Genomic DNA, 23,317 nt, shown 5'->3' with positions numbered 1-23,317 from the left:
GTGCCTTTCTATTCTCAATCCTCTGTAATACCATGGCAAAACAATCATAACATACATCCTGTTACATCTGCCACACATGTGGGAGAAAAAAAAAATCTACAATTTGATGCATGGAGAGAGTTTATCATTAAATGTGTCAGAATTAGGGTGTCTTAGACTAGCCTGAAGCCACTCCACAAACTGATATTTATATTTAAATATGTATCTTTGGTAGTCTGCTTGCTGCTATAATTGTAGCCTGTTTGGCTACCTTTCAATAAGTATTTGGTTCACACAGCTGGTAAAGGAAGCACAGCCTGTTATTGTTTTAAAGCAAATTCTGTAAAACTCAAACTTCATCCTTGGATGAATTAATTTTTGTCAAACAAATATCATCTGCTGCAGTGTGGAGCTGCGGCATTTTTTTTCTTCCTTGCTTCATCCTTACTTTGTTCCTGCTACTGCTTCCCCTTAAATCCATCTATCTTTCTTTATATCTCTGCATTGACGAGAAGTGTTTCTGTCAGAAAACGTCTGTCTCATTCCTACATTTTCTTCAAATTCTTGTCAGTTTCTTCTCTGTTGCTCTCACTGTCATCCATTCATTGAACCTTTCTCTTTTCAGTGCTTCTGCATCAGTCATCTCCTTCTCTCTAGGCTCTGTCAAATCCAGCATTTCTCCAACTGCTCTTGTCACCGTACTCCTCCTCTCATCTCTCCTGCCTTCTTATCCTTGTGATCAATAGCCTAACCTCAGACTTCCAGGCTTTTCTTCCTTCTGATCCTTCCCGGCCTATTCTCTCTCCTGTCCTTCCCCTCTCCTCCACACCATGATCCTTCCACTTTCCCCTCCTTTCAGTCCTCTATCTCTGCATCTCCTCTCTTGGTTGGAGGCGGTCTTCAGTTAAATATTAATTAGTGAGCCCCATCCCGCAGGCTGATAGGGAACACAATGGAGAATCCCTGCATGTGCCTGCAAGCATCACACTAATGAAAGTGTGTGTGAATGTGGAGAGACACACAAAGATATGAAGTGTGTGCATGTGTATGTACTTGCTCAACTATGCTTATGAGGACTGGTGTGATTTTGTTTAAGTAAGGACATTTTTGGCCTCACTTTCATTGAATGTCCTCACAAAGATAGCGATACAAGCACGTGAGTGTGTTTGCTTGTAAGGGAATAGAGGAAAATATTTTTATGAAAACGTGTGTGAAATGAAAAGATCTACTGAGGGTAGATCAAGAATATTAGCGAAAGCACATCTTTATGTGTGTGTGTGTGTGTGTGTGTGTGTGTGTGTGTGTGTGTGTGTGTGTGTGTGTGTGTGTGTGTGTGTTTGTGCCTGGCTCCACTGGGGGTTAGCCAGGTACAGCTAATGAACTGCAGGTCTGATTGTCATCAGTGTGTTTTCACAGGACAGATCTGGTTAATCCGTATCGAACCACAGATATGCGTTTCAAAGCCTGCAATAATGATACAAAGAGAGAAAGAGGTCTGTTGGGAATGCTGTGCCTCCATCCACACAAAGGCCTTGAAAAATATTCATTTAAGTGTTAAACAGTGCAATTAAAACTCCACTCGCTTTAATCACATTAAAATGACTACACTTTACACAAATTGGTTGCTGTAGCAACTAGACACATCTTAGTCAAAAATTAAACACTGTGTAATACCATCAAGACAAGTATCTCTGCTTCATGGTGACCTTAAAAAAAGAGTGGATAAAGTTGTGGGAATACTTGAGAATGCACTGGTCATGTAGTAATTTTTTCTCTCTCAGAGGCTGCAGTTTCTGAGGTAGTAAAAAATGATGTTGTTTACACCAGTGTAGTAAAAGTATAACCAGATGGAAATATAATTACTGTCGTGGTCTGGCCTCCCCAGACTCTAGACTTCAACAATTTTTGAAGCAGTGAGGGATCATCTTCACAGACAACAGAGGCAGCAAAAATCCAAAGAAGCAAACTGAATGTCCTTAAAGGAGACTGGATAACTATTCCTGACGACTACTTAAAGAAATTATAACAACGCTTGACTAAGAAAGTTCAGGTGCTGTTGAAGAATAAAGGTGGTCATACCAAATACTGACTTTCAAGCTTGTTAGAATTGTACAAACTCTGTTTTTCACTTTATCTGCTGTATTTCCATGCATGTTTGCATGTGTCTCAATAAATTGCTGCATGTGCAAATTTTCCCTCCAGAACATTAAAAAAAAAAGAGGATTGCCTAAAAGCTTTTGTTCATAACTGTACTACTTCACTACTTTGGTTTATATCCAAATGGCAGCAAAAACACTTTCCATAAATGTCCCCTGTGCACTGTTTAGTGCTAATTAGCAAATGTTAGCATGCTAAACAAAGACACTATATGTATATTATCTATCAACATCATCGATGTGAGGATGTTAGCGTAGCATTTAATATTCAGAAATGTTACAGTTTTATTAAAAATAAAAATTAAATATTGAATTGTTTATTTACTTTAATGAAATGTATTTCCCAAATTATATCATGACTACCTCTACATTGCCTTTCTAGAAGCCATAATAACTGTTCATATCACAACATACTGAAATATACAACTATACTCTGATAGCAATATGATAGACCAATCTTGGGTTATAATATATGCCTACCCATATATCAATCTTGCTTCTGTTTGTAACTGTAAGGACATTTACAAGAATATACTAAATTCTATTTTAGTTTCTAATGCATTTATTTCTATACAGATATGAAAATCCAAAATCTGCTGGAAAGGGACAATGGTGGTAGAAGCTTTGAGATTTCAATTTGTAGTCTGCTTGGTCATAGAACTTGGACTACAATCTTTTGCAGGTTTGGGTTATGTGTAATTAAACAATCCATGTCCTGAAATGCAATCTTGAAACCACTGGCTATGGCAAGAGAGCAGCCATAAAAAGCTTCTTTGACCTCATAAGAAATTTTTAAAAAATGGCCGTTGATTGAGAGGCTAAATCAGTGGATTAGATAATGGTTTTCCAGTTTTGATAAAAAAAAATAATAAGAATTTAGCATTGGAGGACTCTTAAAATGAGTCTATTATGCTCCTTCACAGCTCATGTTTTGTATTCTTGAAATAATATAAATAGCAAAAAAAATTTTAGGTCAGCCTTTACCATTGTAACCGTGTATATACATGACAAATATTGAAAAGCACAATAGTTCCACTTTAAACAGGCTGGCTTACATAATGCATATCTGAACTCTTGCAATCACAAAAGACTCAGAGTTGCTTTTTCATTACAGAAAGTGAAGCTTTCTGCACGAGTGTATTCTGTCTGTTATAAAAAAGGGATAGTAAACGAACACTTTTCAGGGGTGTGTTACCAGCCCTGATGGTTTTCACCCACTCCCATTTGCAGAGGCGCCACATTAATTCAATCTACTGTAATAGTCACACATACACACACACGGGCACACTCGTCCATGCCCCCACAGGGCACTGCCTTAATTTAATCAGACAGCACAAAGACTCACACAGACTTTAGAAATTTAAACCATTCGCATAATCAAACATGTAGTAAGGCGCATACACACAGCTGAGCCCCTTCGCACGTGCACACACAGATTCATTTTAAGAGTCCTGTTGCAAACATATGTTAATAAATCTCATATGAACCAGCTCACCTCCGCCTCTTTTGTCAAAGTACAACCAAACCACAAAACAGGAGAGGAGACAAAGCACAGGCTGGGTCACAGGCAAAAATAAACACACAATCATAAAGACAGTAACCACACGTTCACTTAATGGGCACAAAAACAAACTCACACTGAAGCTAAACGTTTTTGATTTTTTCTTAATAAAACAGTGTTGTCTGATCTATTTACTGACCAACTATAAACCATTTGAAGACACTTATTACATCTCTCATTAAAAGTCCAAAACCAAAATCAGTCTATGTACTGCTTGACCAACCATGTGTCGCCATGAAAAATAGATGATATTGGGTATTATGGATATTTTATGATAAAACTGAAAAGATGAAGTGCTTGTCTTGAATGCTTTTGGGGTTTTCTCACTGATTGCTTATTTTCTTTCTCACATCAGATTGGTTTGTATGCCTTTCTCTGCTACAATTTGTCTCATTTTCACTTTATGTGCGATCCTGTGTTTGCATGTGTCTGTGTGCAAATGAATGTAAACGTGTGTGAGCGGGCACATGTGAAAACACCTCCCACACCCCCCTCAGAGATAGTCATTGGCTCCGTCTCTCACATTATAACACGGAACAGTGAGGCCAACTCCTGATTTAAACATCAGCTGTCATAAATGTTTCAGAGAAATGGAAGGAGATGGAGGGATTGCTGGCAGCTTTCAAGGACTGGGTGGGACAGTGGGTGATGGTGGTGGGGAGAAAGAAACAAACTTGGGTTATAAAGCATTGCAAGGGTTTTAAATTGGGAAAACTGGCACGAGTTGATCATATATCAGACTTTTTACAAACTTGGTGTGAATAACACACTCATGAGGCACCCTGTGTTTTATATGACCACATCATAAACAGCAACATTTTCTAGGCGGTAATTGTAGAGTTTATGCAGTGAAGCCATGGCTTATTTCAAGGCACACTTCTCTAGCTGTAATGCACAGTGTTTCATAGTGGATGCAGGACATGTGGCCTGAAATTAAACTGGAGCTCTAACATATAATTTATAAAAATGTGAGGGCTTCATCTAATCTAACCTTCTAGAAAAAGAATGGAGGCTCTATTTCAGAAAGCCAGTGACCATGAAATTATATTTGTGCCCACCTGTGAAAATATTTTCTTTTCAATTTTGAGTTGATTGGATGTAGTTTGGATTTTGCTTTTAGCAGACCATTGTGGGTCTGTTAAAGCTGTCAGTGGATACTTGTTTAAAGTGTCTGTCACCATCAATACATAACATTCATGGTCATTTTTCGGCACGGTACTGGACAATAACATGAAGAATCACAATGAAAGAATGCAGAATTAAAAGTATAACAAAGTATAAGGTTGAAGAAATGTTTTGTGAGTTGAAAAACTCAGTAACTAAAATAGTTTTGTCACAACAACTAAAAGACAGGCCAGTAGCCATAAATAGAACAATGCTTTGTTTGGGTTTTGAGCCTGGTTCTGCTTCCCGTTAAAAGGGAGTTTTTCCTTCCCAATGTCACAAAAGTGATTTCTAATAGTGGGTCATACGATCCTGTTCTTATTGTTCTTATCTTCAACGCTATGCTCTTCTGTTGTATGTTAGTTGCCCCTTGGGGATAAATGAAGTCTTTCTGATTCTGATTGTTGGGATTTTCTCTGAATGTATTATTGTAGGATCTACCTTAAAATGTAAGGTGCCTTGAGGTGACTTTTGTTGTGATTTGGAATTCTATAAATACAATTTAAACTGAATTACAAATGAAGTGATCACATTTTTACAATAGTTGTACTGCTAAGCTTAATGTTTTTTTTAATGATCTAAGTTTGTTTTAGTTAAGTTTAAGATACTGACATATGCACATAATTTACACACACACACACACACATATATATATATATATATATATATATATATATATATATATATATACACACACACACATATACATATACACACACACACACACACACAAATGTTTGGTTTTCAACATTTTACAAAAAAAGGTCATTTCTAACTGTAGGTAATTTGTCAGGCCTGTGAAATCTGAACATATTTGTTTTACAGAAGGAACACGGGTCAAGGTCATAGGAGAATACTTTTACTGCCTGGCTCTGATGTACAATCAATAAAAAAACAGATCCCAAGAGCCCAGCAGCTTATTTTACTCTCTCTTTCTATTTTTCTTCCTTCTACCTCCCTTTTCAACCCTACCTTCTTATTCTCACTTCCACTTTGATCTCAGCTGATCTCATGCTATGTTTTAAAAAGAAAATGCATGAATCTGTACCATGTTCTCCAAGGTCGTGGAAAAAGCTTCTCACGATCTCTGCTCTTTGAGGAGCTCACACCCAAAGTGGATGGCCCCACCTACTGGCTGCAGCACACAGTGCCGGCTCTAAGGCGCAGACTTCCTCACTCCAAATTCAATTAGCTAAATGGCAGGCTGAATTAGGCTAAATGCAGAGTAAGCCTGCTCAAATGAGCATAGCTGTTGAAAACTGAGGGGCTAATAATCTGCCACAATTACATCTGAGCACTCACATGAAAAAAATATCAAATTTAATCATCTTAATAATCATGCAGTTCAGGAGGAAATTCAACTGCACATTCATGGTGAAAACTGCAACTAATATCTGCTCAAGTGTAAGGTTTTAAATGTGTGTTTGTGACAGAAGAGTATATTAAAAAAATATATAATGATAATGGAAAGGTAAAGAGTGAAAAATTATTGGGGCTTTTTGTCCGTGTGTCAAAGGTAGAGATTTTTGAAATGCTTCCTTAGGGCAATTTTAAAATACGCCCAGACACAGAGCAGAAGAATAAACGGCATAATCATAAAAGAAGATTAAAAAAACAGATGCAGACCCACCTGAACATATTCTGATCGGTCCTCTGCTGGCTTCATGTGGCTGAAAAGAGAATAATGAAGAAGGACAAGAGGAGAAAAGAAAGATTAAAGACATAAAATGCTCAGGATTGTAATAACAGGGGGGGAAGCCTATAAACCTTTGATACACACAATCGTGGCTTTGTGTTTGATCTGCTCTTCTAACAGGTGCAGCACATGTTAACACACAAAAGGTCTGCCTGTATTCCCACAACAGCAGCACGCTCTCCAGTGAGTAAAACACTATTGCAGCGCAGCTTCAAGGAGAATAGAGAGATAACAAATCCCACTGAGCATCTAAGGTTGCTAAATATGGAGCTGGCCTCTTAAATCTCAGAGGCACCATAACTCACGCTTTAACACTCATGATGGATCCCTATCATGTGTCAAAACTCACTGTGCTGCAGTCCTGGGAGCCTCAGTGTGGGCACTAGTGTGCAGATACGGTGCAGTGGCAAGCAAAAGGGGCAATTACACTCCCAGACAAGTTTTAAGATCACTCAGCACAGCTCACACTTGCATGAAGGGTCTCACAGGGCCCAGAGCAAAGCTGTGTTATACATGACTACAGAGAGGTCAGATCAAAGGCCCCTATCATGGTAGTAGGCTTGGGAATGTTAATAGGTCCCACAGTAGAGGAGCGCCACAGTGCCACAGCCACAGTTGCTTCTATGCTTTTAACCCTGATTTTCTTTTTTAATATTGTATAAGTATAGAATATTTTAATGCATAACTATGCATCTGATAACACTAGCGAGAACAAATATTACCCCGGATTTACATAAAATTCAGAAGCAGTAGTCTGTTTTAAATATGTATATGCTCTTTTCCAACACTTTCAAAAAAATCTCACAGCTGTGTATGTGCATGTTTTTCATGTCACGTCTAGTGGAAAAGCCTGAAAAGTTTATAAAGGAGGATGCAACTTAAGGTCCCACTCAGTGCCCTGAAACTGATAATAAAGTGCATAGAAGACTAAAAAGAAAGCTTTCCTGGAATTTTTGAATTCATTAGAGATAATCTGCCTGCAACATTGTACCTCATCTACTGGATAATATACTTCATTAAAACTCAGTTTCACAGTTCTCCTGCTGCTACCTCAAGTTGCCCTCAACTTACTCAAGGATGAGGACAGTGGGTTATGTACTCTATTAAACTGACTTCTCACTTGATAAACACTAGACACGCTGAAAAAAATGTCTTGCTGATGATTTCATTGCGTAGTTCATAAAATCTCAGAAAGTTAAGGAAAAACATCTGCTGTCATGCAACACAATCCAACTGTCTGACCAACAGTCCACAACTAAAGAAAATGACATTGGAAAGCCAGCATCTGTGCTGTTACGAGGATGTATTAGCATACTTGACATGGCTAACTTGCACAGCTGTGATTTGATGAATTGCACTGTTGATGATATAACACATGCTGTCATCTTTTCAGAGACTGTCTTGCTTATTTCAGCTACACAGTGTCAAGGCATATTCCGCATCTATTCAAACAGCATGGCTAAGCAATAAAGTAATCCATGTGCTAAAGTCACCCATCACCCAGTGAAGATGTTTGGCATGTATACCAAACAAAGGGCAGCAAATGTGGCCCCAAACTGCTGAGCAGCTGAAACCTTTTATCAAGTGAGAATAGGAAACAGTTCTCTTTTTAAAGCTGCAGAAATTTGTCTCGTCAGTTCTGAAACATGCTAAACATGATCCGATTTTAAGGCACTGCATTATCATTTCATTTGCAATTTAAACAGTCTCGACTTATTTGGAAATGAGGTTATCCTGTACTTGTTTTAGATGCAGCCATAACAGCATGAGTGACAACATGAGTAGATGCTGAATGTCCATGTTTTGTTGCTTGAGAGACAATGACACAGAGGACCTGTATCTGCCAGCTGCCCAGAAACAAGATGACAACATTTCATTCTTAGCAGAATCCCAAAGTACCACACACTACCAACACTGAGAATCAACTGAAAAAGGTTTTCCAGTAAAGCTGGGAAATACGAGTAAAGAGCTGCACTGTGGACAGGCCGTGGAAGGGAAATGGACGGTCAGGCTGAGCGATGGAAAGACCTGTGATTTAGGGTTGAACTGACACAGGAGGGAGAACTCTTTGATCTGCCTATACTGAAGTTGGAGTACACTATATAGAGCTGCATTTCCCACGGTCCCTCGGCTAGAACTAATGGGTTGATAGTGCACGCTCACACACACACACACGAGCCCCCGCGTGCCAGCATAACCACAGCCAACAAGCACGCGCTCACATACACACGCAGTGCAAATCCCACTCTAACACGAGACACGCACTGACATGCCATGGGAAAGTTACGAGAACATGAGATCGGTTGAAGTCTTAGTACATTTCCCCAAACTCTTCTTCAACTTTTGGCTTTGTTGATAAATTATGAAACGCATGCAATAAGCCCACAAAAATCTTATTTCACTTGGGTTCTTGTGCGTAAGAACAAATCAATGCGAGAAAAAAATCATAAAACTAGGAGTTTCCCAGCAGAATTCAATCGATAAAAAAGAATCGATGTTACCCACAAAAGAATTTAATGAATCCTGTTATATTCCCACTTCACGTGCATCGCTTCGGATAAGTCCTGTCTACAGCAAAGTCTGCACAAAGCGAATTTGCAGTTTAACCCGCAGATCTGCGCCCTCTGGCTTACTCAAAGAACACAACCAGACTAGAGGTGCTCGGCCTTAATTAAGGCTCCCTTCCTCCATCATTTGTTCAGTTTTTCTGTGCTGGAACATGACCATACGCGAGGCTGTGGTATGATTAGTTTATAAAACACAGAATAAATTGGGTAGACCTAGTACATGTAGCAGGTGAACAAATAGCTACAAACACTGGTTTTAAAAATGAAAGATATAAAAAAAAGATCACCTGTAGATGCTGTCAGACTCCTGGTTTTTTGTTTCTGCAACGTCTGTCGCCTCTCTGGACTCCTCTTTTGGCTCTAAACCATGACCTGCATGCGCCTCATCATTCTCTTTGCTAAGGGGAGGTGACGAGTTCTCTTTCTCGGGGTTCGAGTCTGCACCTGCCTCGGTGACGCCTTGCTTGTCGCAAATCTTTGGCTGAAGTTCTGCGCCGCAGCCATCAGATGGCGGCAGATCTACACTTGAAGATGTAGGCCCAGAGGCGACGTTTGAGGTTTCGGGTTTTTTACTTTCACTATCAGGTTCAAGCAGTGCATGGGGCCGAGTATCAGTGTTAATTACATCCTCAGCCTCTTTGGCATCTTTGAGTCTCAGTGAGCTCTGGTCCCCTGCAGGACGCTGGCTTTGACTTCTGTTGATCTTGTCTTTAGCCTTCTTACTGCTGCTCGGGCATCCTGGGTACATGAGTGTGAGAGAGAAAGCATGTTATTTAGCATGTTAAATATTTCCCCATATAAGCCCAAAAGTTCAGCCAGCCTGGAGAGATGATGGTAACTTCTGCTGCATTTACCTTTGGCGCTCTTGTCCTTCTTCCTCGTCAGAAGACGTGGTAGCGTGCCCACGTGTGTATAGCTCTCACTGGAGCGGACATAGCTGGCAGTGCGGGGACGCATGGCCCCCAGGTCATCCACAGTCGCCTCAGCAACCGGAGTTAGGACTGTGCAACCATCAGTGTCATCTGCTCCTGCTCCAGACTTTGATTTAGAGGACTTGGAAGGTGATTTCTCAGTGGAGCGGCGAAAACTGAGGTTGGTTAGGCTGCCAAACCATTTGAAACCTTGAGAGAAAGACAATTAAAGAAGAGCGAGTGTTCAGGTTGTGATCTTGGTCGCTTCTTTTTTCATCTAGTCTCCTTTTTTTCTGCTCTTATTTTAAATACACCGTGGAAAAATGCTTGTACCTCAGTCTATGTTAACAAGCATTTATGGTGAGATGCAACTGTTTAAAACAATGAAAGCTCTTTATAGTTGCAAAAGAGATATAAAGATCATTACTGAGGACAAGGCGGGTGTGAGAATTTCAGAATTATAGGACAGTAATGAGACTGGCAGTGGTGATGTCAAGCAGGAATCTCCGTGGACTACGATGTTTGTGGTACTGTGATCTGTGGTGACAGTTGGGAGGAGGTGGAAGAGACCCTGGACAGGTGGAGGTATGCGCTGAAGAGAAGAGAAATGAAAGTCAGGCAGGTGGAAAAGTGAAGCTGCAAGGAGGTGGCAACCATCCAAAGCAAATGACAGTGCACAAGAGAGGTCAAAAGAAGAGAGCGCAGGCTGGGTGGAGTGGGTGGAAACAAGTCTCAGAGGAGATTTGTGAGAGAAGAGTGACATCAAGAGGGAAAAGAAAGGTTTACAAGATGGTAGTGATGTATTGTTTGGAGACGACGGTACTAATCAAACAAATACAGGCGCAGCTGGAAGTGGATACTTGGAGTGGCCAGGTGGGACAGGATTATAAAAGAGTAAAATCAGAGGGACAGCTCAGGTTGGGCAGTTTGGAGATAAAGTTAGAGAAGCGAGGTTGGACATGTGCTGAGGAGGGATTGCGAATGTATTGGACAAAGGATGTGGGATATGGAGTTGCCAGGTAGGACGAAAAGAGGAAGACCACTGAGCAGGTTTATGGATGCAGTGAAGGAGGACGTGCAGAGGGTTGGTGTGACAGAAGAAGATGCTAGGGACAGAGTGAAACAAGTATGCTGGGGTGACCTTTCACAGTAGCACCCACAAGAATAGGAAGAAAGACAGTAAGCAGATTTAGATTGCAGTGCATCTAAAACCTTTGATTCATATTTATTCTTTTCGCTCATTTAAGTAAGTTGTTTTTGTAGTGTTAAGTAGTTTAATTAGACAACACCGCTATAAAAAATCTGACCCTCAAATTGCTGAAGCTTCTTAAAATGGAAAAGAAGAAAAGAAGAGTAGCCTTTGTAAATCTTGTCAAAACATACAAATTACTACCCAAAGGTACAATTCTAGTGACATATCTAGTCACAGCAATATTGTAAGTTGATAAAAATATATTGTATTCTTTTCCCGCTTGTTCTGCTTTCTTTGCATTTATCTGCAGCTTTGAACTGAATGCTATTTATATAGCTGTGCTTTTGTTTCTGCTTGGCTGAATATGTGCCAATTTCAAGAGGCACTGAGGGGACTTTTACCCTCTTCTTTGCATTTTGCTGCCACAAATTTGCCTTTGTGCAGAAATGTCCACACGCTTTTTTTTTTTATCTTTCCGAGAAGCAGAGATATAAAAGGACTGCGTTTAAAATGACATTTTAATATAAGAACATGTATGCATACAGTATTAAAATAAAGTAAATAAGGTATTTATCTTACCTGACTGCTTTAACAAAAGCAGACAAAAAATATTTGAAGTAGACTTTATTTGTTGTGGTGCTGATTTTTTTTTACATGTCACTATTGTCACATTATCACCAGAACAATGTTTGATCTTCAGATCTGAACTGAACTGCTTACTATACAGTTTAACCGCCCTCCAAATAGATTCAAACAAACACACATGCTACTCACTTAGTTTCCGTAGGCTCATGTTGTAGCTCAGTTTCAATCTGCTCACAAATGGATCATCTGAGAAAGGTTTCTGTAAAAAGCTGAGGAGAACCAGGCAGGGAGGATAACTTCTTGTCGAAGAGAAGAACCTCGATATGAACCGCAGTTCCTCTCTGCGGGTGATACTGCAAACACTTTGTTTATGTGACAAGCAGCCAGAGACTGAGAAGAGTGACAGGGCAGGGCAGACCTGACACTTCCTGTGTAAGGCTGAGAGCACCGGTGGTTAAAGGAAATGAAAAGCCAAGATGAGATGGCAAGCCTTAACGGGGTAAGATAAAGAGATGAATATGCGAAACGTGCGAGGGTGGCTTTTGGCCGGAATGAAAAGGTGTTGACAGATTAGAAAGCGTGCCAGTGGAAACTAGGAGGGGTGCAAAGTGTTCAACGCAGATGTGCTGATTGGTGGCATTTTGCCTCATTCAAATAAAAAGCTGGTTGTAAACTCATTCAGAGGTAATAATCGCTATCACTTTTCAATATCTCTGATTATCAGAATAAGAGTCCTTTGATCTTCCTGCTGCAGCTGTAAACGTTTGATGAGTCATTTCAAATCTCTTATGGTGACACTTCTGCATGAGGAAGATCTTTTAAAGGTTTGACTTTTAAGGAAAGAATAAAATTAAGATTTGTATTAAACGCTTTGTCTCGTGTCGTCGTGTGAGCCCTAGCAGTTATGACAAGAGCAGAGTTGGAAGTCAGGTGGCATTGCTGGAGCCACAAAGTCGACTCAAAAAGTAGGGCAGGGTCAGCGCAGGTGTATGGTTGTATGGTTTGTACCATACCTGTCTCATGCTAGGAATAGATGTTGGTTTTACTTAACCACGACCAGGCCTTGTTTTAATTACCTAACACGGACGTGCTTTTACTGGAAGTGATAAATGTTCAAAAAAATAAATACAGTCCCTTTATTTTTTTTTAAAGCTAATTTTTTTCTGTTTTTCTATATAGTAGTTTATATGTTTTATTATTATTATTTAATCAAATAATAAAGAAAACAAATCCCTAAAATGTGAAATTTACAATTTGATTTCACGTATTATTTATATTTCTTTATGTGTACGAACTTATAAAAAATAAGATAACATCTTTATTAGTAATGTGATTTATTGTGTCAAATTTCAATAAAGATGCTTCTTTATTAACATAAATGAATCATGGAGACTATAGTGTGAAGTGTGCTACTCTAAATGGAATTTAGAATGAGAGACAAGCTTTTGTGCTCTTTCAGTTCCTGTTGAGTCGTTGTGTGCAGCTTCTAAAAAAGATGCGTTTCATCTTCCTGTCAGCATTAAACCACACCAGTATTAGAAACCGTGAACAGTGAAGGCACAGAGCAGAATGAAACCGCACTGCATGCGAAACACCCAAACAGTCCTTTTATTAAAGATAACATTAGTGGCCTGAACCAGATATAATGCTAACACCTTTTTAATGTGTTTATCATTCTGAGATAAAGGAGAAGCAAAGGTTTGTGGTCTATTTTTTTCTTCTGTTTTTCACCCAAAGTTCCACTGAAGATATTTCACACTTAAGAAAATAAATGGATGTTTTAACTGTTCAGGGTTGTGATAGGGGAGTCTGTCTCAGACAAAATATTTTGTCAAAGAAGTCGACCCCTGGAGCAATTTTGAACTCATCAGCAAAGGAAATTCTGATGCTAAATTATCCAGAAGTACTTAGACAGAGCTCCTCCCCTATCCTTAATTGTCACCCGAATGGCAACACAAGCCAACTGTAAAACGCACTTTGCTTGTATCTTATAAATTCCTCATCACAAATTCCTAGGAGTCATTAAGACAACCGATGACTCAGAGTGGCTCATAAAAAACACGGGATTGTTGTGCAATTACCAGCTTAATGGTTTGTTGCATCCCATCAGACGTACACTTCATATCTCATATAATCCTTCTTGTAACTTAAAACGTGTGTTTCAAGCATGTACAGCGCTTCCTTCAGCAGCCTACAAACTGCAGCAAATGACTGCTGATCACTGCTCTGCAACCCAGTGTGGAGGTAGATGAAGTAAAGTGAGAAATGTGACATAGTGCGGTAAACGCGCACACGCGCACCCTGAAGTAATCGCGAGTTTCATTTTGAACTTTGTGTTCTAGGCTGGTTTTCAGCAGAAGTAATTTGCCGAAGTGATTGACTGTGCGGTTGTGTTTGACTGTGTGCATGTGTGTGTTGAACCCTCTGCGTGTGTAGCTTTAATTTCAACTTGATGAAAAACAAGCCTTCAATAATTCAGCTCTCTGCTTCCTCATACAGTGACAAATATCAGTCACTTTGAGGCAAGGCCGCACTGTCACACACACACAGAAGCATATACGTGCGCGCGCGCGCACACACACACACACACACACACACACACACACACACACACACACACACACACACACAGGCTGCAGTGAGACAGAAAGTCTGAACAGCTGAAAATAGAAGAACAGTCATCTAGGCTGAAGTCCTTTCCTTTTTGTTAGATGTATTCTGTGTCCAGAGCTTTTACTGAATACAGGTAGCTTCACAACAGTGTCATTATAAATAGAAGTCCATAAATCTGTAGAAATGCATCAGTAAAATGTATCTGTAGTCTGACTTTGTGGCACCACACAGGGCACTATGTCATGTCTCACATTGTCACATCACATTTGGAGAAACTCTTCTGTCAGTAAATTGAAGCGAATTATGGAATAGCTTACCATGAAAATGCTATAGATTTTCTACTTTTAAAGCACTGCAACCGCTTGTTATGTTGCCCTTTTTTTTCATTATGCTTGTTCTACATTTCCAAACATCGTGTATTTGTTGTCCTTGTGTTGTCTCCAGAGGCTGGAAAGGCAAGATGTAGCATACCAATAGCAGTATATCTTATGCTAAATTTAAGCTCTCTCTTTATGTTCTGTGGGCGTGAAACCTTGTCTCGTGCTTCCTTCCTCCTTTGTGTGATGGACTCCACTTTCATTGTCAAACACCCAGCCTGTCACTTATCACTGTATACTATCTAATAAAAACAGAAATGCTGCAGAATACAATAATCATAAAATAAAGTGAGGGTGGCCAAGAAAAGGGTCAAGACGACAGTGTTTTAGATTGGGCTGTCATCAGGTTTGGCACTTTGCTGTATTGATGTGGCCTCTATTTGTCACAACATAAGGGAGGCCGAGAGCTGAATTATTGAAGTCTTGTTTGTCATCAGGGTGAAATTAAAGCCAAACACTGCACAGTTGCACACCTTCATCCTGCCGCACATGGATCCATCCTTTGCTGCATTTGTGAGGACCCATACCAGAGATCACTTTTTTAAGGACCCCTTTTTTTAATTGTAAAGAAACTGAATAATTTGTGTAACATTTGTTGTGGGATTTTCTATGAAAGCCATTTTTGTTCACTGATTACATTAATGATCCTTCTACAGGATGAATAAGAAACAATAGCTGAGAATTCATGAATGGAGAGTGAAATAAATGGATAGAAATGTGAAGTGACTTTAACACCTGAATTTGAATAAATCAGTATGCACCACCTAAAAGGTGGCATTCATTGAAAAAGAATTCGGTACATTTGAATTCTAATGTGTTTTATTATTTTTTTGTCATTGTTAAAATGATGTCACTATATGTCCACTTGAAGATGAATAAAAGTAGTAGCTTCACGCCAAACCTAAGCAAACATAACCTGTGTCCAGACAAATTTTTTATTCTTTCATCGCCTTTTATTTACCACTTTATTTTTAGAGTATTGACCTGTTTTTATATTTCCACAGTATGTGCTCAGAGATGGTTGGGCTCCAGGATACCTTTAAGCAGCAAAAGCTGTCTGTTCAGATCTACGTCGGTACATATGAAACAATTTACTTTGAAGAGCCAAGACAGACTTGGACAGATGCTACATCAATATAAAAATGTCACAGTTAAATCATCAGTGAAGACCGCTGCAGCATAAGTTCACCAGCATTTATGATTCAAGTCAGTAGACTCTGAGCTTAATAAACCCTTAGAAGCAACTACTCTGGGAGTCGTGACGCCATGACCTTATAGTCAGGTCTTTGTTTTGTCTCAGCTGTGACAAACTGTCATGTGAAAGTTTGTGTATTCTTCCATCCATCCATCTGTTTTCTTCATTACTTGTGCGATTCAGGGCAAAGTGGATTCACATAATACTAAAGTCTGTCACTGTGTGTTATAGACTGTAGGGGGCGCCAAAGACAGTTTCATTAGAATTGGAATTTCACATGAAAAGAAAACCACCTCTAAGGGACCCACAACTCTATTGCAAAACGTACAGCCAAACATTTACTTTAATGCATATCTGTTGTCATGGTTATATTTGTGTACTTCTCGAAAATTAAAGCTGTATTTGTTTACCTAATTTAAATCTGCTGTCTTGAAGGACTATGAAATGAGGCACACTTTTATTAGACCAGAATAAAAAGTTAATGAGCGCACGAGATGTGTTAGTGGTTGCAGTGACATTTAAACGGAATGAAATTAAATTGATTTCTCTGTGTTACTGTTGCACCAACTCCACAGATACAGGGCTGGGAAAAATGATACATTTGAGGCAAATTTAATTTGAATGTAAGTAAATTAAATGTAACAGGAATGTAAAAAGTGTTGTTTAGTGGCCTTATCAGCAAAATGGCAAGAGTCAATAAACAGACATGATAGGACAGATGTAATGATGATGCTTACCTACCCGACACCTGGTGTTGGTCCAGTTTCTGTGTCATTCCCTTTGTGGTTTGGCAGACAAGTCAAGAGGCCTGTGTGTGTGTGTGTGTGTGTGTGTGTGTGTGTGTGTGTGTGTGTGTGTGTGTGTGTGTGTGTGTGTGTGTGTACACAACTCTTTAATGATTCCAGCCAGCTGAAGGTGACTCATCTGCAGCAGGTGCAGCTTCCATAGTAACACCCTGGTGAGGCTGAATGACAAGATGTAGACACTCGCTCCTGAGTGTAAGCTGCAATTTATTTGATATACTATACCTCTGATCTTTTACTCTTTTTATATTTTGCTGTATATTTATGGTAGTAGTACTGCCTATTAGTTTATTACCAAAGATGAAGTTAATTGGTATCAAAAACAGCTCCCCTTAAGTTTTCAGACTCTACGGCCTCTGCCAGGGATGTGTTGACTCGTTAAAAGGCTTCTTCCACCACCTTGCAATGTCCCCATTGAGCAGCCTCTGTTCCTCTTTCCAACTCTACCTTGAATCAAGCCCTGATTTCCCTTCTTGAGTTGTCTAACAGTTTGCCAGAAGCTTTGCCAGAAGCTCCTTGAAGCCAGTCAAGTCCTGACCTTCCTAAATTCCTCTCACACATGAAGCCACTGCAGTTTGCCCTCACTACCTGTTTGGGTATACCAGGTTTATTAGGTCTGCAGTTTAGCTTGCTATGAGTGAGCTGGATCCAACTCACCCCTAGGTGCTGATCAGTTGATAGCTCTGCACCTTAAGGTGCCAAGTTGTCACCAAGTTGTTTCATAGATAGATAGATAGCAAAACATGGCTTTAGATCAAGCAGGCTCCCAGTCAGACCGCTCACCCTTGATAACCCCTCTCCAGGATTCTCCATCTTCTAACCTCTTGTAGGATCACATCTAAAGACTCCAAGGGGGAGGAAGAGCATAGGCAAAGTCAACAGTGAGCATTTTGCCCTCTGCAACTTAAAGTCACTTAGAGACAATCCTCTATATCTAGAGAAAAGGCTCCAAAATGGCAGCATTTGTGAGTGTCCCCACTTCTCACCACAGCCATAAATATATCTTGCATTAGCTCTCCTTCCTTCCTGACCACAAAGGTCAGATCAGGGAACCAGTCGGCAGTGCACAAGGTTACAAAGGAGGTCTCTGTCTTTGTCTGTCACTGAGCTCTCAATCATAATGTGCCTTGCTAGTTTTTTTCACCTCGTTAGTCTGACTCTGGGTTGAAATTCATCAACAAAGCAAAACATGGCTTTAGTAAGACCTACTGCAGAAGCAACTAACTCAAAGGTGGCTTTAGATACTATGGCAGGTACTGAGGCCCAGCTGTGCAAGATACAGTCATGAAATCTGGTTGTGTTGAGATCAAAATAAAGGTTGAATTTAAAGATTGGTGTGGTCTGGCACAGAGTAAAAGAGAAAAAAGCACAAGGGCAAGACAGCCATTCACACATCTATTCTATGTGCTTGCACTATATTCACACATGTAGCTACCTGCATGAATCTATTGTATAAACATTAAATGTAACATTTTATTAAATGTAATATATAGTGTTAAGCAGTTATATAGCAGCCATAATCCTCAGTAAATCTAAAGAAATGCTTGTTTATAGTATGTAGCATGTATAATATATGTGTTCTTCTAAAATGGTTTTACATGCTAGAATAAGCCGGTCAATAAGCTACAATGTTCAATGGAATATTTGCAACAGCAGCAGTGGGAGCAGCTGCAGGTTACGGACATATATTTAACTATACTGAGGAGCAGAGTTAGTGTTCCTGGGCTATCTTTGGCCCACGACCAAGTTAACCCTAGCAGTCGGGATTAAGTAGGATGGATGTTTCCTGAGCTTGTTGGTATCTCAGACTGCAGACACTCAGCTCTAAAGCTCTTGTGCCAGAACACTCTTTAGAGGCTGAATGGTTTATAACTGCAGGACAACAAACAGTAGTAACCACATAAATGTTCCTGCACTATTACTCCATCAGCCTAACTGTGTTTATAATATGAAATGCTTTGGCACATTTTACAGTAAATTGACACCATACTTTTTCCATCATGTAGTATCAGCAATAAACCACTAGAGGACTGCAAAACACAGATATGAAATATGAAAATATGCTCATAAATGAGAGCACACTTGTACAGAGTTCAGGTAAGGGAAGAGCTACATTGAATGCACAGTTGTTTGTTAGTATTAAGTATGAAATGCTTTAATATGCATTTAGTCTGAATGGAGTGACATTAATGAAAAAGGTTAAGAACACTACTTAATGTCATTATGTCAACGTTATGGAACCGAGGTCATAAGGCACTGTTTTCTCTTAATTTATGACCGTTTACATTATTATATTATTATATGCCGATTATAATACTGTTTTTTAATAAGCAACAGCAGTGGTCAAGGTCAAAGCAAGTTTAAAGCAATCCACAGTAAAATTGTAACTGGTTTGATAAGATGATAATTTTCGGACAAACTGTCTAACACGAAGGGATCTTGATAATTACCGAGATTCAATCTTAGATTGGTGTCCCAGGGGAAAAGTTTAAGTACAGATGGTTCACTGGCTGAATAATCTGTATCAAATTCTTGGCATCACGTCACTCAGACATGCTGTTTGCTTTCATTGTAGCTTAAATCCCCCGCTGCTTCAGATGGAGCAAAGGCGTTACATGGTTGTTACACAAACAAGGAGAGAGACCTTGCAGAGCTGTTACACAAACAACACAGAAAAGGAGCCAAAACTGAATTCTCATGTGTACTGATTCTCTGCAAGGGATCTGAGGACAAGGTGATCAGCACCACGGACAGCAGTCCAGAGGGGGAAGTATGCAGGAAACACTGAAAACTGTACGAAAACACTTGGAAATCCCAGTGAAGTCTAGTGCATGAGTGAAAATGTAGCATTTCATAATTGCATAATAACTGTAATGTTTTTCTTACAGAAAATTCTACTGGACATTTCAACAACATTTGCTTGGCTAGTTTGTTGGTTGGTTTATCTTTTTGGACAGTTGGGCTTTTTTATGGACAGTATAGGAGAAATAAAAGGTTGCATGTATGATGTTGTCGGGTCGGTCCCTTTAATGTTAACATAAAAAAATAAACCGCAGCCATATAGCTTTTGTAAAACCTAATTGATATTCCTAATAATATCACAGCTCCTGGCTGTGAGAGAGATGCCTTTCAGCTTTGTTAAGACGGACTAAGTTTTACTCCATCGTTCTCCTCGTCACTGTGTATAATTATGACACTTCTGATGCGATGAATGCCTATTTTTAGAGCCAGAAGCGATCCTGACAACAATGTCTAAAGGAACTCAGACAGAATCACAGAGAGTGCTTTCAAACTCATCATCATTCAGCTCTCTGAGGAATAAAGCAAATCAGCTCTCATGCACACCCACGTTTACACATTTTCAGGAGGAGGGGAAAAGGAAGGGAATAACAAAGAAACAGATACACTGCGAGACTTCTTTTGAAAAAACTATGCCAATAGCACTGGTTCCAGCATATTCAGGTCTGACAACAAACCTTCACATTTTCACCCACAATGTCTATTTCTATTATATTACATCTTATTTTAAAAGATGTGTGTTTAAAAAAATCCAGGTGAAGTTATTTATTTTCATCCCTGAGGGCTCACTTAACACTCACTTAAATTTTTTTAATATATATATATATATATATATATATATATATATATATATATATATATATATATATATATATATATATATATTAGAGATGGACCGATCCGATATTACGTATCGGTATCGGTCCGATACTGACCTAAATTACTGGATCGGATATCGGAGAAAAATAAAAAATGTAATCCGATCCATTAAATATCACGAAAGCACCTCACAAAACTTGCAACACGCCGTAACTCACCTCAGAACGTTAGCACGTCGGAGCAGTATGCATCACGTGATAGAGCGGCTGTGGCATGCAGGACCTGTCGGTGGTCTGGATAGCATGTGGAGCTTCGCTAGCAACCTGGCATTTCATCTCCGACAAAGTTATCCCGAGAGAAGTAAAGCAAGTGTGTAAGTCCATCTCTGAATGTTTGTAAAGCATTCCCACGTTAAGCTTAACAAGCGACTGCCTCTCGCTCTCCGGCTGCTACTTCAATCGTGAAACTGCTTAAATGATCAGCTGATCGGCTTTTCTGTAGCGAGTCTCTCTTGTTTGTTTTTGGCCCACTTTGCACCAGAAAGAGGAAACCAGCGGCTGAACAACAGCAGCACGTTTAAGCTTGATAAGCTGTTGTTAGAATTTATTTAATATTACTTTCTACACCAGGATCTTTTTCTACGTAGCTGACGCTGGTAACTGTGCAGGGGCGGATCTTGCAAAGTTTAGCCAGGGGGGCCGATAGGGCATTAACTGGGAAAAGGGGGCACAAAGACATACTTTTCTTTCTTATTCTCATTTAAAATGTCTAGCTTTTAATAAATAATTATCTGACACCCAAAGTTTTAATTTGATGCAAAATGAATAGAAGTCCATTACTGTATATAGTGACTATTAAGTCTAATATATATACCCTAGTAAGCTATAGTACTTTTTCCTTTGGGAAGGTACCATCTGTGCAGTCTGCAATTTTGTTGAAGAAAGATGTTGAATCTATTTAATATTTCTTGAAAAATAATTGATTTCTGTGCATTTTTTTCACACTTCATCAAATTAAGGTTGATTACGTCGATTAAGCATCATGAGGTGGAGCGTGAGGGGTGGTTCCCTATTTTTTATTTATTTATTTTTGTTGTTGCTGGGAGTTGGAACCCTATTAGTTAGGTTGCTTAATATTTACGCTAAGTACTCTTTAAAATACCAGAATAGGGAGGATGGTGTAGGTCTAAGTTTATTAGATTGATCAGTATTGCTGAACTATGAAACATTTTTTTTGTATACAGGTATAACAGAATAGCTTTAGTGTAGTTGTTGTTTTAAACTTGAGTATGAACTTGCAGACTTGCAAAATGCAGCAAGATATTTTAAAAAACAGTTTTGTTGATTAAAAAACACTATATCGGATTCATATCGGTATCGGCAGATATCCAAATTTATGATATCGGTATCGGTATCGGACATAAAAAAGTGGTATCGTGCCATCTCTAATATATATATATATATATATATATATATATATATATATATATATATATATATATATATATATTAATATATATATTAAAAGGAATCCTGCTGGTTGCAGATGGGCATAATTAATAATAAAAAAAGGAAATTACTATACAAAAGAGTGAGAAAGGATTCACTAAGGTTTTAAAATTAAAATATTTAATGGCAGTTTAATTCTTTCTCTCTGTGGGTGTCTCTATCTTATTCATACATTCTCTCACTCTCTCTCACTCTCTCTCTCTCTCTCTCTCACACACACACACACAGACACACACACACACACAGAGAGAGAGAGAGAGAGAGAGAGAGAGAGTAGTCATAATCCTTTTAGTATCCACACAGCTGGGACTGTGAACTGCCCAGTCAACACAACTGTCCTTTTAAACCTAACTGAAGAAGTATCAATCATTAAAAAAGCTACAAAACAAAGAGAATGAAAAACAGAGGTATGGAGAACATGTGCCAGAAATGGAGAGACTGAAAAACAAAGAGATTAGTATTGAGAAGGAAAGTGAAGAACAAAAACAGGAAGACAGCAGATGGTGTCAGGAATCATTCTGTGTGTAACGGCTGCCAAAACAAAGCACAGCTTGATATTCCTTAAACTATCTGACTCGACTCTTCTCTGCTTACACCGATCAGCCACAATATTAAAACCAGCACATCCAAGATGGCTCTATCCGCATCTATCCTCTATCTATCTGTTAATGCTCAGGAAAGAAAATTAAAAGAAACTTTGAGCATCTACAATACCACAGCAGCTATCTCCCAAAGGACATTGTTTGACACGATCGAAATCTCCAGAACAGCTCCTATAATACACCTCACGGTGAGAGTGTTTTGCCAACTCCTGCTTGTAAGGTCAAGACTGAGCTTTTGGTCTCAAATTCAAGCTGTGTGTATAAAATGTAACTGTGAAATTTGTCACTCTTTCTGCTATCGCTTTACAACCGACAGTAATAAGCGGCTGTTAATCCGCTCGCTAAAACCTTTAAAGTTTTATCCTTTATCTTGCACTTTTGGCTTTTCATTTCTATTTATTTTGCAGTCGCATGCATAATAATCATTTCAACAGTTCAACTTGACAGAGGAACCACTGCAGAGGATAAGGAATGCGTTCTCTCTCTGTTTTGAAATTCATGAAATGTGTCAGGAGCTAACAATGCACATTTGCATAACTCTCCATTTATGTTTTTCTATCTGCATATTAGATGAGCACAGAACCATCATGACTCCGTATCTGTGTGAATTGTGCCTGTTTGAAGTCTTTGAATCTGAAGAGATGTAAACCAAGAACATCTGCTGTTCTGCAAACCTGTTTATGTAAAAACCTACGTATAGAAAAGAGCCTATGGAGATTGATAATCTTTTCCCCCGTTACATGTTCTAAACATGCGTAGATTCATCAGTCAGTATGTAGATAGCATGTTT

General features: G+C 39.1%; 1 protein-coding gene across 1 annotated transcript in view; it reads right to left on the bottom strand.

The window, feature by feature from the left end:
- Positions 1-12,053, bottom strand: part of sh2d3ca (SH2 domain containing 3Ca) — a 53,562-nt gene extending 41,509 nt beyond the window's left edge. The window contains exons 1-4 of the mRNA XM_085358095.1: positions 12,001-12,053; positions 9,978-10,244; positions 9,411-9,861; positions 6,491-6,530 (exon numbers count right to left, since the gene is read on the bottom strand). Of these exons, the coding sequence (XP_085214221.1) occupies positions 6,491-6,530; positions 9,411-9,861; positions 9,978-10,244; positions 12,001-12,019 (777 nt within the window). The 5' untranslated portion in view covers positions 12,020-12,053. The remainder of the gene's footprint in view (positions 1-6,490; positions 6,531-9,410; positions 9,862-9,977; positions 10,245-12,000) is intronic.
- Positions 12,054-23,317: the final 11,264 nt, after the last annotated feature.

The sequence above is a fragment of the Diplotaxodon limnothrissa genome, linkage group LG7 (assembly GCF_057381915.1).
Source record: "Diplotaxodon limnothrissa isolate DT_005_m linkage group LG7, D_limnothrissa_male_GT1.1, whole genome shotgun sequence".
Classification (NCBI taxonomy): domain Eukaryota; kingdom Metazoa; phylum Chordata; class Actinopteri; order Cichliformes; family Cichlidae; genus Diplotaxodon; species Diplotaxodon limnothrissa.
Note: the sequence above shows the minus strand (reverse complement) of the source record. Positions and strands in the feature narration are given on the sequence as shown.